Source organism: Osmerus eperlanus, chromosome 13 (assembly GCF_963692335.1).
Source record: "Osmerus eperlanus chromosome 13, fOsmEpe2.1, whole genome shotgun sequence".
NCBI classification, from domain to species: Eukaryota; Metazoa; Chordata; class Actinopteri; order Osmeriformes; family Osmeridae; genus Osmerus; species Osmerus eperlanus.
This window is the reverse complement of record NC_085030.1, coordinates 9,685,945-9,701,636: the sequence shown is the minus strand read 5'-3', so window position 1 is coordinate 9,701,636 and position 15,692 is coordinate 9,685,945. Positions and strand designations below refer to the sequence as shown.

General features: G+C 41.9%; 2 protein-coding genes across 5 annotated transcripts; one reads left to right on the top strand and one right to left on the bottom strand.

Moving 5' to 3' along the window:
* The first annotated feature begins 4 nt into the window (after nt 1-4).
* On the top strand, nt 5-4,605 carry cnot7 (CCR4-NOT transcription complex, subunit 7). 4 transcript variants are annotated; one of them, XM_062477069.1, is made up of 7 exons: nt 5-159; nt 863-989; nt 1,128-1,321; nt 2,319-2,480; nt 2,670-2,814; nt 2,984-3,094; nt 3,288-4,605. In XM_062477069.1, the coding sequence occupies exons 2-7, from the start codon at nt 873-875 to the stop codon at nt 3,417-3,419; spliced, it is 861 nt and encodes a 286-aa protein (XP_062333053.1). In that variant the 5' UTR covers nt 5-159; nt 863-872; the 3' UTR covers nt 3,420-4,605. The 4 variants fall into 4 exon arrangements, with proteins under 4 accessions (XP_062333053.1, XP_062333054.1, XP_062333052.1 ...); XM_062477070.1 differs by having other exon boundaries at nt 789-989; XM_062477068.1 differs by having other exon boundaries at nt 5-989.
* Nucleotides 4,606-4,929: 324 nt separating this feature from the next.
* zdhhc2 (zinc finger DHHC-type palmitoyltransferase 2) lies at nt 4,930-15,479 on the bottom strand. Its single transcript, XM_062477080.1, has 13 exons — nt 15,188-15,479; nt 12,125-12,151; nt 11,275-11,369; nt 10,282-10,402; nt 9,462-9,531; nt 9,333-9,365; nt 9,123-9,243; nt 8,551-8,683; nt 7,449-7,575; nt 7,155-7,247; nt 6,730-6,845; nt 6,512-6,586; nt 4,930-6,395 (listed from the first exon to the last, which is right to left on the bottom strand). The coding sequence occupies exons 1-12, from the start codon at nt 15,312-15,314 to the stop codon at nt 6,546-6,548; spliced, it is 1,104 nt and encodes a 367-aa protein (XP_062333064.1). The 5' UTR covers nt 15,315-15,479; the 3' UTR covers nt 4,930-6,395; nt 6,512-6,545.
* Nucleotides 15,480-15,692: the final 213 nt, after the last annotated feature.

Below are 15,692 nucleotides of genomic sequence, written 5' to 3'. Positions count from 1 at the left end.
TTTATGGAAGCTTAGAAATGACAGCTGTGTTGATGTCGGTATTTGGATTATACAACTATTTAAAAGTTAGTTTTAGGGCCCCAACCTTTCACTAAAAGAATAATTTTGTAGATTTGAAAAAATACATTATTAAACTGTAACCGCCTTGTTTGGCTAACGGTAAGTCAAGGTTTAAATTAGAAGCCATAGCAAGCATGCTGGGAGACGAATTTCTTTAGCAAGCTGCATGCTAACTGCACAGGCAGGTGTGCCCAGTGTAAACAGAGGTTCATGAAATTTCTATAAGCAAATTGAAAACATGCTTTTTATTATTATCAACTCAAATATATTATCTAGACGACAACCTCCCTGAAAATGACATTCTTCCTTTTAAGGGGGTGGGACGGTCTGGGACCTCTTCCCTAGCTTGCTAAGCAGAGGTACATGCAGTGCATGGTGCCTGCATTGTGTTAGCCAGACAGCTAGCTGCCCAAGACTGTGTCATGCAAGCAGTTAGCTTGTTAGCTGTTGCTTACAGTCAGTAGCAAGCTCATACACTGCCCAGGAGCTAATGATGTATTCATGGACATCATTGTCATCATTGGATTTGGATTGCAGTTTACACATGCAGGTTGCTGTTAGAGGACTGTAGGTCTGCAGGGGGGAAGTCTGTAGGCAGTTCTGTAGTCTGGCCTTGATGTGTACTGCAGCTATCAGCCATTCAGTCATATGGGAAAGTGTTGGCCACTAACTACTTTTCCTCAATGATCTGACAATTTGTCCTAATTGTTTAACTCATAACTATCCAGGTATCTGAGGTATCATTCTTTTAGGAGAGCTTTTTGTGTGTGTGTGTGTGTGTTGTTTGATGCCTTGTATGTAGAGGTGGCACTATGCCCGCCGCTACTCTGGATCATAGCCAGAGAATCTGTGAGGTGTGGGCCAACAACCTGGATGAGGAGCTGAAGAGGATCCGGCAGGTCATACGCAAGTACAACTACATTGCCATGGTGAGTAGCCACAGCTGAAGGAAGCACATGAAGAGATATACATAATGTCTGATTAGGTTGTACCTTTGGCACTGTAGTAGATGCTGTGGCAAGTGGATTATACTTTTCTATCTGCGTTGTGTTTTGTTCTGTTTACAGGACACAGAGTTTCCAGGTGTGGTTGCAAGGCCAATCGGAGAGTTCCGAAGCAATGCTGACTACCAGTACCAGTTACTGCGCTGTAATGTGGACTTGCTGAAGATCATCCAGCTTGGCCTTACCTTTATGAATGAACAGGGTGAATACCCACCGGGAACCTCAACGTGGCAGTTCAATTTTAAGTTTAACCTCACGTAAGCAGAACTCCCCTTTCATGATGTCTGACGAATGCCTCAGTATTGTCTAGTTTTGCATCGAGAGCTGTCTTTCCATTGTACAGTCATGAATAGAATCTTATTTCAGGACTTATGGTCACTGAAATTGTACAGGACTGGTGTAATTCTGAACTTTTACATGAGATAAAATAAATGTGTATTATTAAATTTTTCTTGCAGGCACTAAGACAAAGGGAATAGCTTTTAAGAATCAAACATTTTTAACATGTACTTTTATGTAATTATTTGTAGTTTCTTATGGCATTTCTGTATTAAAGTTATAATTGAAAAGGTGTGTTTATTTTGATGTAGTATGTCTGCTATCAGGATGTGGTACCTGAGAACTGGTAACAAAGAGGGTGTTTATGGTTCATATAAATTCACACTGGGGTCCTCTAAAGTGAAGTAAACATTGTAGTTTGTCAGCAGCACAGGTCTATGTAGGCAGCTACTGTGACTGTACATGTCACTTGCTTTTTGTCTTGCGCTGTTAATGACATTTCCTCTGTTTACTTTGTTGCTTAATCTCTTTGCTGTCAAGCAATACAGCGTGTACTGTCTTGTATTTTCTAATCTGTTGTTTGTCTTGGTGCTGCACTTGAGGACCATTGGAGTAACATTGGCTTTGTGAGAATATTTTGTCGTTTTCATATGCTATCTAATCATGTTGGTGACATACAGCTAAATACATGATCACTAATGTAGGAGAGTGTGTTCACATCAAGCCACATCCGCAGTCCTGCATCATTTGATGTGAAAGCACAGAGAGGAGCTTCCAGACCGCACTCACTGATAGCAGCACAATCTCATTATATCCTCCACTACGTCCTGTTTTCATATATCGTCCAGCTATGCCATTTGTGTATCCCTTCGTAGCAAGCCTAAAGCTAACCAACACAGTGTGCCTGCTGCCCTAGAATAATGACTGTAGGGATATGATGTGATATTCTGCGTCTGTCTGTTGGTCTCCTGGCAGAGAGGACATGTATGCCCAGGACTCCATCGAGCTCTTAACCACATCAGGGATTCAGTTTAAGAAGCATGAGGATGAGGGCATCGAGACGCTGTACTTCGCCGAGCTGCTAATGACCTCTGGCGTGGTTCTGTGCGAGGGGGTCAAGTGGCTCTCTTTCCACAGGTAAGCTTTCACTGAAATAAACAGTAGACAGAGCCAATGTAGGTCGGGGTCTTTAGTTTCATCAAAATTCGCAGTAAAGATAAGCGTGTCAGAATTTTACGTTGTCATAGCTTCCACTGAAGCATTGTTTTCAAAAGTCAGGAGCTTGATATTTTGCTTCAAACTAATTTTAGACTGTTCTCTTGACAGTGGCTATGACTTTGGCTATCTTATCAAAATCCTGTCCAACTCGAACCTGCCTGAAGAGGAGGTGGATTTCTTTGAGATCCTTCGTTTGTTCTTTCCCATCATATATGATGTCAAGTACCTCATGAAGAGTTGCAAAAACCTAAAGGTGCCATAAATACACTCCTTGTTTTGAAAAAGTAAATCTCAGCCTCCTACGAAAGCAGACTGTACCAAGAATAATGTTCTCGTTTGCATGTTGTCAGATGAGACCTTATTGACTAACAGGTTTTCTTGTACGAGTGGGAGTGATTGACAGGTGAGGGTTTGATTGACAGGGAGGCCTGCAGGAGGTGGCAGAGCAGCTGGAGCTAGAGAGGATCGGCCCCCAGCACCAGGCCGGCTCCGACTCTCTCCTCACTGGGATGGCCTTCTTCAAGATGAGAGAGGTAGGTTTCCAGGCTCTACGGAAAAAAGTGTGTGTGTGTGTGTGGGGTGGGTGGGTGGTTTCTATGCTGTTTACGTGTACATGCTGTGTATGGCGAAGACATCCACGAGGATAGAAAAGGAAAGGACAGATGTTTTCAAACTGTTTTACTGGATTCCTGCCCCTCCTAAATACCTCCATTTGTTTCCTCCCAGATGTTCTTTGAGGATCATATTGATGATGCAAAGTACTGTGGCCACTTGTACGGGCTGAGCTCTGGCTCTGCCTACGTCCAGAACGGAACGGGCAATGCCTACGAGGAGGAGGCCAACAAGCAGCAGTCATGACATCACTGTGATCACACCCTCGCCGCCGCTGAATGACGTCCTCAGTCAGTGCGGCATTGATGTCACTTTACGATCATGGAAGAACAAAAGTATACACATCGTTTAAAGTACTCTTTTTCATAAGCTTTATTCACTTTAGATGGTTGGTGAACGTGGTTATTCGGAAAACAAAATCCCAGCTGTCCAGACATACCGTAGGTGTGTGTGTGAGTGGAGTCTTTTTTCCTTTTTTTCCTCTTGATGGAAGCAGCTTAACTGGTTGGTTCATTTAGATTTCACATGAAGCGCTTGGTGGAAAAATAATGGGATTTTAGTTTTTCAAAAATGTTCAGTAGGAATTTTGCACTTTAAAAGCTCTAACCAGATACCTGATTTTATACAGAAAGCTGAAAGTATTTCTGGTATACTCTTTGTTGCCTTCTCTCTAAGTTCACATTTATTCACTTAACATACCCTATATCCTTACTATGAAAACTACTTTTTTATTTATCTATGTTTTTTTCACCAAGCTCAGGCTTAATAATAGCTACATTTTTTATGTTGTTTTAAAACTTTAATTTATTGTGATGTTTGTTCTTGTGTGACATTGAATAGTTGACCCATTCAACACTAATATACCGGTCAGCTACATGGAGAAATGTTATTCCCTGATAATAGGATAATGGTTTGTTGCCTTTGGAGAGGAGAGCTCTTTTTGACACAGGTAATCACAGGTACTTCATTGGCCCCGCTGGACTTGCACTAATTTTACCCAGAGTAGTTGGGTGAGCACCAATTTTACCAGAACTAAATTAAAAACTAAAGAGCTTACCTGCCTTACAAAACATGATGACGAGGCTACCATGTACTTCTGTATTGAGACTATATTTTTCATTTTCATTTTTAAAGTGACTCGACTGTTTTGTAGAGTTTTAGTACTGTATGAAGAAAAAAAGTTCTGAATCTTTTACACATTCAAATACCATTGCTTCTTAACATACATCTTAACCAACATAAGAACTTTATTCCTAATTTCAGTGGGATTCATATTACATGTACTGCTGGTTTTTTGAATGAAGCACATTTTTGTGCTGTCTGTCGTTTGTTTAGTTTTTTTGTATTGTATTGCTTTACAATTCATTCATGCTGCCTAATACAGCCGCATGTACAAAATATGTTTGAATAAATGCAGTGTTGTAGACAAGTATCTTGATCTTCTGTAGAAATGTGTGTTTAAGTGTGTGTACACAACTTATTAACCTCTGAGTGTCAGGATCTTTAAACAAAAATTATTGTCTTTGATAATCACTCACCCCCACCTCCCACCCCATTACATCATACATATCTTGTAAATGGTTCATATTAGAAAATAAGATAATATGCAATATAAAAGGTTGGTTGTTTTCAGAGCTTTTGTAAATAAAGGCTTCATACTTTTCTAACTGGAAAAACACAGGTGGTTGGATTTGTCTGTTTTCGACAAAACACAAACAGACCAAAGACAGAACAGACATACAAAAGAAACATCACACAATTTGGGATATTTTATTTCTCTTCTGATAAGGCATCACAACTGTACAGAACATAGCCACACATATACAGGTGTTGGTCTCTGACAGATACACAGAGGGAATGTTACAAAAATAGAGATTCAACATGATTACAGAACTCAAGCATCTCAGAATACACATACAGTATATCCAAGTCATTACTGGGAGGAAAATGGTCCAAATTGTATCTATTAATAGCCATGAAGTACAGTCAAATTATCCCTCAGCTACAGAGCAGATAGAATGCAAATGATAACAACCAGAAGTTATTTTTTCCAGCGTTTCAACATGAGCTTGACAAAAAGCCTCCAAACATATCTGGTCTACACAGGCAGACACCAAGCCTGTGACCTTAGTGGACATGTCAGCTGTCTGAAGAAAAGCTATCAGGGTTCTTTGGCTGGCAGTTTGACAGATACTGTGCAGCACTTGAGGAACAGTTGACATGGCGACGAGCAAAGTGTCGCATCAGAAAAATTATCACGTGTACAGTACAACAGGAATCTATGGAGTCTATTAGAGGCCACAGAATAGCCTCACTCATGCTGCAACACAGGAATCCTCCTGAGGTACAAAGCCCTTTATTGAAACAGAGAGAGAATAGCTATGCAACTTTAAATGTACCATACATTTTAATATTGACCACTAAAACTGAATCAATGATGCTACACCAACTTCCTCCTTATACATGGAGAACATCCTGAGTAGGAAGCATGCATCAGTATGTTTAATGTTGTTTTTAGAAAGACAGATCATACATGTCCTGTTCTGTAACATCTTTCTCAATATTTCGTCTTGAACGTAATGCATTCACTTTCTCTTCAAATTTTTTGTTTGTTTGGAAAACTCAAACATTAGATTCAAATACTGTAGAATACTTTTTAAATTGAAAACATAACAACATTGGTCATAACAAATCGTATACTGTAGTTTGGAAGCTTGAGATAAACATAATTTAGCTGATCTCTGTATGATACTGTATACAGACACACAAATAAAAAGCAGCTTTTAACCACTATGCAAAGTGCAAATAAATGCTATCTTTACATTACTGCACTGTGCTTCTCCAAATATAAACCTTAAAAAATCTGATTGTTGGAATGCAACTAGTCACTCTACCTGTCGTGCTAATTACGTAATGTCATGCTCCATATTGTAGTCAACCTACATTTAACAGGCTGAACCATGTTAAAGTAAATGTTTATGTTCTTCTCAGTATTTGTTTTTACAAAATCACAACTACACTTCCTTAGTAAGATGGGTTTGTCGGCAATAGTGGGAAGAGCCAAAATAGCATCACACAAAGCCCTTTCCAAAGCAGCAACCAACCAGAGCAGTGTGTCAGGAGGTCACATCAGTTAGCAGATCTCATATTATCACACCTGTACTTCCTATAGGCACTCAGATCACTGGGGCCAGCAAAGAGGTTGGTCATCACGTCACAGGTCTGTTTAATGAAATATATATATTTTCATATATCCTATATATCAGGATGATACAATTATGAATGAAGTATTTTGTGTCACTATGTAAACTTTATAATATGAATTTAATAATTCTCACCTTGCAGGGTAAATTCTGTCATTCCTCACAGTGGCTATGTTTCATTTTCAATAGTCATGCCTGGATTGCTCGTGCCTGACAAAAAAAAAACATTACAACTAAATATTACTTTTATATCGCCTGACTTGTCTTGAAATTAAAATTCTTCACATTATTCTACCAGGAGAGAGCAAATAAGATCGACTGGAAACCCAATCAAGCAGATGACCCCCGTTCACCCTTTCTCTCTTTGTCTTCTGCATGGTCACTCTCTGTCCAGGAGGTGGCGCCACTGAGCAGCCTGCTCTGGGATTCCCTCAGGGGTTTGGCTGGAAACTGGTGGACCTCTCCAGCACTGCAGAATATAGAACAATAGGCATGATCCCATGATCACCAGCAACAATTTGTTTTGAATTCAACTGGATCCACCAGGAAAAACAACCAATGCTTAAAATTCAACAACAGACTCTAACCCTACAAATACTATCCATAGGATAAGAGATTCCAGGTATATTTACTGTATCTGAAGTGTATCAGCATGTTAAGACTGAGTCATGGCCAGTGTTGTTTATGGTCCAGTGGCCTTTCTCAACCCTGACCCCTGAGGGTGTGCCTGGTCATGCTCACCCCTTACTGTGGGGGAGATGTGCTAGGTCATGCTCACCCCTTACTGTGGGGGAGATGCACTCCAGGTGTGGTGGGCTGCTCAGGATCCTGGTTCACAAGGCAAGTGGGGAAGGAGCAGCCATCTCCAAGACTGCACAGCAACACACCAAAGCACAAGAGGAAGAGAATCTTTACACACAGCTTCAAAACAGCGCTAGCTTTTTCATGGACCTTCCAGGTTCAATTATATACCTTCCAGCTAAAATAATGCTAAAACAATGTGTCAATGAAAAGAAGCCATGTGTCGGTCCTTGTCAGGGCCAGTGAGAGAGGAGAGAGTGTGAGGTCTCACCTGGAAAAAATGGGAAGTGGCCAGTATCTCAGCTCATCACCAAACACTTGGCGAAAGTTCTTACTGAGGCCGAGGCTAAAGCCGTTCTTGTCTGTCCCGTGACGAAACGCAGGGGCCCTAAATGCCTCTGAGAGAGAAGAATCACCTGATTTTTGTTTCATATTTTTCATTATGAATCTATTCAGGATTGATTGAATTGATTCAAACTACATTTTCAGATTGAGTATGTTCGGCCATACGTACTCCCTTGCCCGACTGTATTCCCATAGTCATCAATAAAACTGGTTTACATTAATGATGTATGAAATATAAAATGTTGCTAAGCTCTATTTGCAACCCATCATTTATTATTCATGTTAAATATGAAGTCATTAATCCATTAAACAATTCTGGTTTAACAATATTTTAGAGAGGCTTTGTGAAAGAACTGCAATGCACCATTGGCCAGTGTTTATTTTTTATTTTTGCGGAGGACACTTGGAAGACTGAGATTATGAAATATTTGTTTTCTATGATCCAAGCTGTTATGTTTAATTGAAGGCAAACAAAACTATATAAGGAACACATTTCCTCAAAAAGTCTACCCAACTGAAATTCCCTGGGTAGAGAAAAAATCCCAGACATTTGAATTTCTGTGATAATAACTGAAAAAAAGACCTTGGGCCGGTACGGTTCTTTGAAGACACTATCAAGACTGTGCTACCAGGTGTGACTTCTCTTCCAAAAGGCCTTTGCAGCAAAGCTACTGTAACAGTGTCTGTTACTAAACCTCTTACTCCTTTGAGCTCTGTGTCTTGGCATCACAACACTGGCTGTACTAATCCACTCAGTTCAATCTGAGACAAAGTGCAGCACTGTGCACACATAATAAGATATGTCTCTGTCTGAGAGTAGACCTGACAGAAGGCCTTATCTGCCCACATCAGAGCACGGGTGAGGGAGTACGTCTCTCCTCTTATTGGGTAGTGGAAAGATGGAGAAAAAAAAGATCATTTCCTTTCCCAGGCCAGAGACCGCATGCTGGGTAAACACATAGAATATGCTGTGTGTTTGCCGTCTGTTTAATGAGAAACTGTGCCGGACACAGACACACACGCCTTACCCAGGGTGGACCTGTTCTTGCAGACCAGCCAGCAGTGGTAGGCAAACAGAGAGGCCAGGCTGACAGAGAACATGGAGGCAGCAAAGAACAGAAACATGATGTGGAACTTGGCTTGTGTGTCTGGAAGACCGTTCTGAAGGAACAACCCCAAAAAGAGACACACACACAGTAAAAACATTAGGAAAAGGAGAAACATTTTACTATGACATAGCTACTCCTGCTGGGGGGATACGCATGTCCTTAAACTACTGCTTCAACTACTCTATGTAACTACATAATAGACTAGACTAGAGGAGCTCAGCCAGTGAAAGTTGACAGGGTTGTGCTTCTAAATAGCCTACTGCTTCAGAATGTATAAATGGTTCATACCAGATATTCTTTCAGACGATCATGTGTATTACCTTCAGCCTTGCAAAGATATCACATTTACAGAACATTACGTGATGCACTCACTATTGAAAATTATCTAAACAATATGCTGCCATATTTGTGGTAATGTACACATTCCCTCTAAAACTAAAATTGAATCAGAGAAATGTAACCAGGCAACATTAGAACTGTATTCAACTCACCGTCCAAAACTTAATGAAGTATTGCAGATCTGTCGCTGTGATGAACAGACAGTAGAGTAAGGAGTAGGCCAGGAACAGCATGAAGAACTTATAGTTGGAGAAACCAACACAGTTGTTCACCCTGCAAGACACACCGGAGACATAAAAACACAAAAACAACGGCAAGACAATCTTTGTCAAACTAGAAATGATGAAAGGCAGGCTACTTGCCATGGACAATGGTGATCCATCTTCAGGATGCATCTGCAATACAGGGTTTGGATAGAGCATGAGCAGCATTACCTATCATACAGTCCAGTAGTCAACATGAATTATCACAGGGCCTGGGCTGAGACATACTTATCACAGACAGAACAGTGGTGACATCGGTCAGGCTTGACCAGCTGGCAGCGGTCACAGAAACGAATAGCTAAGAGAGAGAGAGAGAGAGAGAGAGAGAGAGAGAGAGAGAGAGAGAGAGAGAGTGAGAGTGAGAGTGAGAGTGAGAGTGAGAGTGAGAGAGAGAGAGAGAGAGAGAGAGAGAGAGAGAGAGAGAGAGAGAGAGAGAGAGAGAGAGAGAGAGAGAGAGAGAGAGAGAGAGAGTGATCCAAAGACATGTTCTATCATGTCACAAATTCTGTTTTTCTCCATCCCAATCCTTCAGTACCCTGCACAGATAATATTCAGGTATTGAAATAGAGATTAGAACAGCAGATAAAGAATGAGCTGAGCAGTTATCTGAGGCTGGGAGACAGAAAATGAACAAGAGAGGGAGACAGAGGCAGGGGGAGAGAGAGAGAGAGAGAGAGAGAGAGAGAGAGAGAGAGAGAGAGAGAGAGAGAGAGAGAGAGAGAGAGAGAGAGAGAGAGAGAGAGAGAGAGAGAGAGAGAGAGAGAGAGAGAGAGGAGAAACAAAGGATCTAGACTGGACTTGACATTCGAGTGATTAATGGCTTGACTCATAATCTGTGTCACCAACAACCTATTCGGTCAAGAGACCGAATAGATTACTACCTCTAGAGGTTATAGCGGAGCAATATACACATCATAAACTGTCCTACTCTTAGATTTACTGACACAGCCCCTCCTTCGTGGAAATGAAACTGCCCTAAAACTCAACTGAGGATGACCAAATGCTCCATCCTGTGACCGTGGGCAGGTGTGGCTACTGGCTAGAGTACCTCCAGACATGGTGCGTGTGTATATAGGCAGATCTTTGGCCACCCTCCTCAGGATCTCCTGCTGAGACTCCCCACGGTCCTCACGATCCAGGAGCTCTTTGTCTGAGTAGGACAGGTGGAACTGTGGAGGGAGGAGGAGAGTATTAATCACCCTCACGCATGGACAATACAGTAGGGCCTGCGTATAGCATCGGGTGTTACGGTAACTACCAACAACGCCTTGGATTTGGGCAAATGCTTCGGACTTGTCATGGACTTTATCAAAGCAAGGCCTCTCACCAGTGCTGGTGCAAATTCCAAAAGAAGGGCTGTTTGTGTGTCACAAGGCAGTAGCAGCCCGTGGAACCAAGTCATGTGCAAATGCATCGGCTCTCCGTTTGGCTCTCTGTCCTCTCTGAATCCCTCCACATCAGTGCCACGGGTCGATTGCTCAGAGAGTCAGCAGAGCTACTATATTACTTTAAGGCGCTCAGGCGTTTTATGATGGAATGCTGATGGCCAGTAACGCTGACAATAACAAACAGCACGGTGCATGCAAGATATATCACTTCATCACAACATCAACACAGCCGAGGGGCGTTGTGTCATTTCATCACGTCGTGAAAAACATGGATGTTAGGATCCCTGAATGTTAAGTTACACCCCCCCTCCCATCCCGTCTCCTCCCACACACACACACTATCCCACACACACACACCGTCCGTTTCCCCCTCAGTAGCCTAAATGAAAGCACCGACTGAGAAAGCTGGCATTTGGAGTGTGTCATCTAAGATGTATGGATCCAACAAAAGGGAGCTGAACTGCAGCGGTCAGGAGAGGAGCCATTAGAGAGTGCTCCTTCAGGCGCCCACAATGGGAAGTCATATCACACTGAGGGGATGCATGCATGTCACATGGGGAGACCACAGCCTGCACCTGCCTTCCTCACAGCACCTCCTCTTCCTCACTGGTGTGTTGTCAAGGGTGTGTGGGCGTGATACGACACTCACTCACCTCCTTCAGGGGATTCAGAGGCTTGGTGAAGATGGTCTGCCAGTAGGCCCACACAAACATGATAAAGACCACATGATACGCCAGCAGGTACACAACTGAAAACAAAGAGACAGATTATGCAGATTGCTTAGCAACCAAAAAGAAAACCTGGTAAATTAATTTAGTTTGAGAGTAAACCTGATAACCCTGTTTCAGAACAACTTTCAGTTATGGTAAACAAACTGTATTTTTCTAAAGAAACCATAAAGTCTAGATTTGAGATCTGGAATAAAATGGCCTGGCCGGGCCTGCTTTGGTCAGGTGATAGCCTAAGATCTAGCTCAGGCATCTCAAGTTTCAAGTTTATTGCCATTGTACAGATACAGGTACATAGGAAATATTTGGTCCTCCTCCTCTTCACAATCCCTAGCAGCCTATCTCAACCTATAATAAATCATCTAAACCCAATAATAATTGAGTCCTAACCTATATGACATATTATTTTGAACAAAAATAGGCCTATGCTAAATATGTAAATACAAATTCGATCAATTTATGAATACAGAATAATACACCTAACAAAAAAGAATGACACAAAATGTATGTGTAAGTAAAGTGATAAACTAAAGAGAAACTCATATTTTCACTCTGTCAGGGAGCAGTGATCTATGGTCTACCAAACAGGCCTTTAACAGTCCGACTTCCTCACCTCACAACCAAAGTAACCACCTGAGACCCACGCCTGACTAATGACCACTATGACTTCCTACTCAGGGCAGTTCATCATCTGGGTCCAGGTTTCTGTTCTGGAACTGACACACAGGCAATCCAGCAAAGCTTTGGAAAAGCATGAAGCAACGATAACACTTACTCTTCTCTCCAATGTTTTCAATGGATTCTGAAAAGACAAGAGGAAAATGTGCAGTCAGGTGCTTTTACTTTTACATTGCAAATCAAACTCCTTCATACTTCATAATCAAGGCAGCATCATTATCCATTCTTGTCAGAAATTACAACCATTGCTTTTAGATGGACAGGCTTTGTTGTTCATGAATACAACAGTGCTGAAAACCAAAACGACATCCTGCACAGTGTGTGTGTGAGTGCTGACTGGTGGCTCCTCCACAGCTGGGACTGGATAAAGTTGCTGACCACAGGCCCGGATCAGTACCCTGATAACCACAACAAGAATCCTAACACTCAGTCTAACACACGTAGGGGGACAGGTGTAGCTCAATGGTAGAGCATCTAACTGAAGATCAGAAAGTTGCAGGTTCAAATCCCCTGTTTGTTGTCTCCCACTTTGGTTAAAAGCACCTGCTAAACGAATATGTGACATGATAAGAACCCTAACATCTGGCTTCAACCAATTAGCACATTCTAAACCAACCCTCACAGATGCTCCAAAAACGTCAACACTTTCAACATAAACCCTCAACATGTGCGCTTGATAGCATGTAGTGCAAAGGATTTGCTGTGTCCCTCATGAAACAGCATCCTGTACAAATGGTTGAACCACTAAATATATAAATATCACCCAAAACTGCTAATGTTTTATACCTAACCAGATGTCATATCAGTTCCCTGATACTTATCTATGCTAGTTATTATTGACCGTTGTAACTGCCTGCTGGCTTCACACACACACACACACACACACACACACACTCTGCAGGCACTGGGGTAAAGTGAGCCAAGGAGCTGATACAAGACACGCAGCCAAAAAGAGCTGTGTGCCACAGTCCTGTGCTATTCAAGCAGAGTCCAGGACTGGGACACAGGGAGAAGTATCTCTCCTCCATCTTTTATCACCATCTGTTCTATAACATTAGCTTCATAAGGAACACTGTAGTATAGCGTTTCAATCATACTGTATAAAGAGGCATTAAAAAAAAAACTTGGTTAGTGGGGGAATGTATGTGCGCTGTTCACACTTGCTGTGCCAACCGGACTTGGCACAGAGTATAAACTGGCACACAAAGCAAATACAGAAATACATCCAACATATTCCAAATGCATGGCACAACAGGTGAATGGTTACGCACTTGAATTTGCTTTTTTTTTCAACAGCGAACATTTTGAAAGAGAAATGCACATGAACAATTCTGAAAGAGCAAGAGCCTTTCTCAGAGAAGGTGTTACAGTAAATTAAGTGTTTTTCAAAGTGGGTCAAGCACAGATTGCTCCGGTTGAATTAAGTGACTCAGACAATGGGATTACCCCGGTCCAGTAAACCAGAGGAGGGGGGGGGGGGATCAGCTGACGAATATACTGCCACACTTATCTCTGTGCTTCATCAGACCACATGCTGGGCCTAGGGCAGCCAGAGCTGTTCTCTCACTCTGGGTTCACCATCATAGATACATCTGAATACCCTTGCTTTGATTCTCAGACAACAGTACTTCCTGTAACTTGCTGAGTCTCAAACGGAATGACATTCCGTTCTATATGTCAGGGATGCAATCCAAGGCACTGAAAATGGCAGTTAAATAACAGTTCAGCAAGTTCTCTGACAGTGTTTATATCAGCAAACAGGAAGCAGGGTGTGTTTGGCACCTGACTGAGGTGTAACTTTAGAGGCAGGGTCATCGTGTGTCCAACTGAGGATCAGAACCAGGTCAGGCAAACTCCAAGCCATCAGCGCTGGACTCTCCACTAAGCTGTAGTAGAACAGTAAGCAGATTCCAACCAAGTGCCTCTATTACAAAACTGAAGTGGTCACTATGTGAAGAAACCCTGTTATAGGAAGTTGGCTCCTCATCAACTCACATCTAGATGAACTAAAAGTAGTGGCGTGGAAATTCTTGCCAAGCAAGAAGACGTCCAGCAGCCTATAAGGCATAGAGACATAATGACTGCCACACCCCAGATGAAATGTGTTGCAGAACTATTTGCCTAGGATGCCTTCAGTCACACTCAGGGTTCATTTTCAGTTTTATAGCTTCCCTGTTGTGTGCTGGTCTGACAGCCTGCCAAGCAGAGGACCCAGAGAGAACTGCTGCTGCATTCCTATTGGACACAGAGGAGAGTCTAACCTACAAAACACCATGCTCACTATCCGGCTCGATTCCCAGGTTCAGAAACCTTTGTTGAATGGAACAAACCTATTGCTTTCCTGCAAACTGTCTTTCTAAAACACGTGCTGATCAGTGTAGTAAGATACGAACTAACCTGTCAGATGAATCTTGATTTATTCATCTTTATACTGTAGATTCAGTGTATGACACAGCATTACTGGTTCATATTCAGAGGTAGATGATTCAGCATGCCATCAATCTGCCACAGCAATGCTTGGGAGGTGATTTGTCACATGGAGAAGAATTCCAAAGGAGGGCGCCTGTCAAACTCAACCACAACTTGAATGGTTTACAGCCTTTGAACGTGTTGGGCCATTTATTAACCAATGCCTATTTTATGAACTGTTGTTTTGATCTAATGGCCTATATGATTTATAACTCGATCTTTATCTGAATGTTAATGTAATTGTTAGATAGAACAAGTTGAATGTTTACGCAAAATGTGGAGATTGTCCAATTATAAAAATTCCAAAACTAGGTAGCCTACACTCTCCTACAACACTTTGCACACTGGACAAATATTATTGAAAACATTTTTTTTGAAGTAGCCTATTAGTTAATTATGGTTTAGGTCACTGATACAGTAACATTTTAATGCAGTTATGAATACCAGATGTCAGTTTATCTGAATGTTTCCTCATCCCCGACAGACAACGCGTCTTGATTTTGTCAACTGCAAGCACCTGCAGAGACAAACCAGCAGCTCTGCGTCCAAAATCTGTCTAGACCAAAATGTGTTAGACGCAGCACCAGCGCATGGAAAAAACACATGGAACCAGTCAGAGAAATCGCAGCACAGTTATGTTACTTCCATAGGCAATCCACACCATTCTGAACCAATCTTAGAGTTGCCTTACCTATGCAAAGCTGGATAACATAGGCGTAATAGGACCAAGCCACTATTAGAGTAATAAAAAAAACCGGAATCCAATACAGAACTCTCTGACAGCTCCGCTTGATACTACGCGACCCAGACGGCGCCATATTCTATTCGGGGAACATATGATAGACATTTGAGTTTTTTGCTGGTCTATCCCCGCATCATCGCTCGTAAATCGTGTCCTATTGTAACGCTGCACTTATGCCGCGTCCTCCTCGTTTTGGACCGCGCGGCGCGTACGCTGCTCGCTCCACTGTGCGGTGCAAAAATATGAGCGCCACCCTTTTTATCAAGTTGTTATGGCGTTCGCTTACATTCATCTTCGTAGACAATTGAACAATCATCCAAAAACAAATTTAGATATTGCGACTACTAGTGACAGGGTATATAAAATAAATTACAGATTGTTTCCTCTTAATCCGCGGCAATGTCTTTCTTGTTATTGGTGTATTTGTTACATAACATAATTGGTGATGGTATTA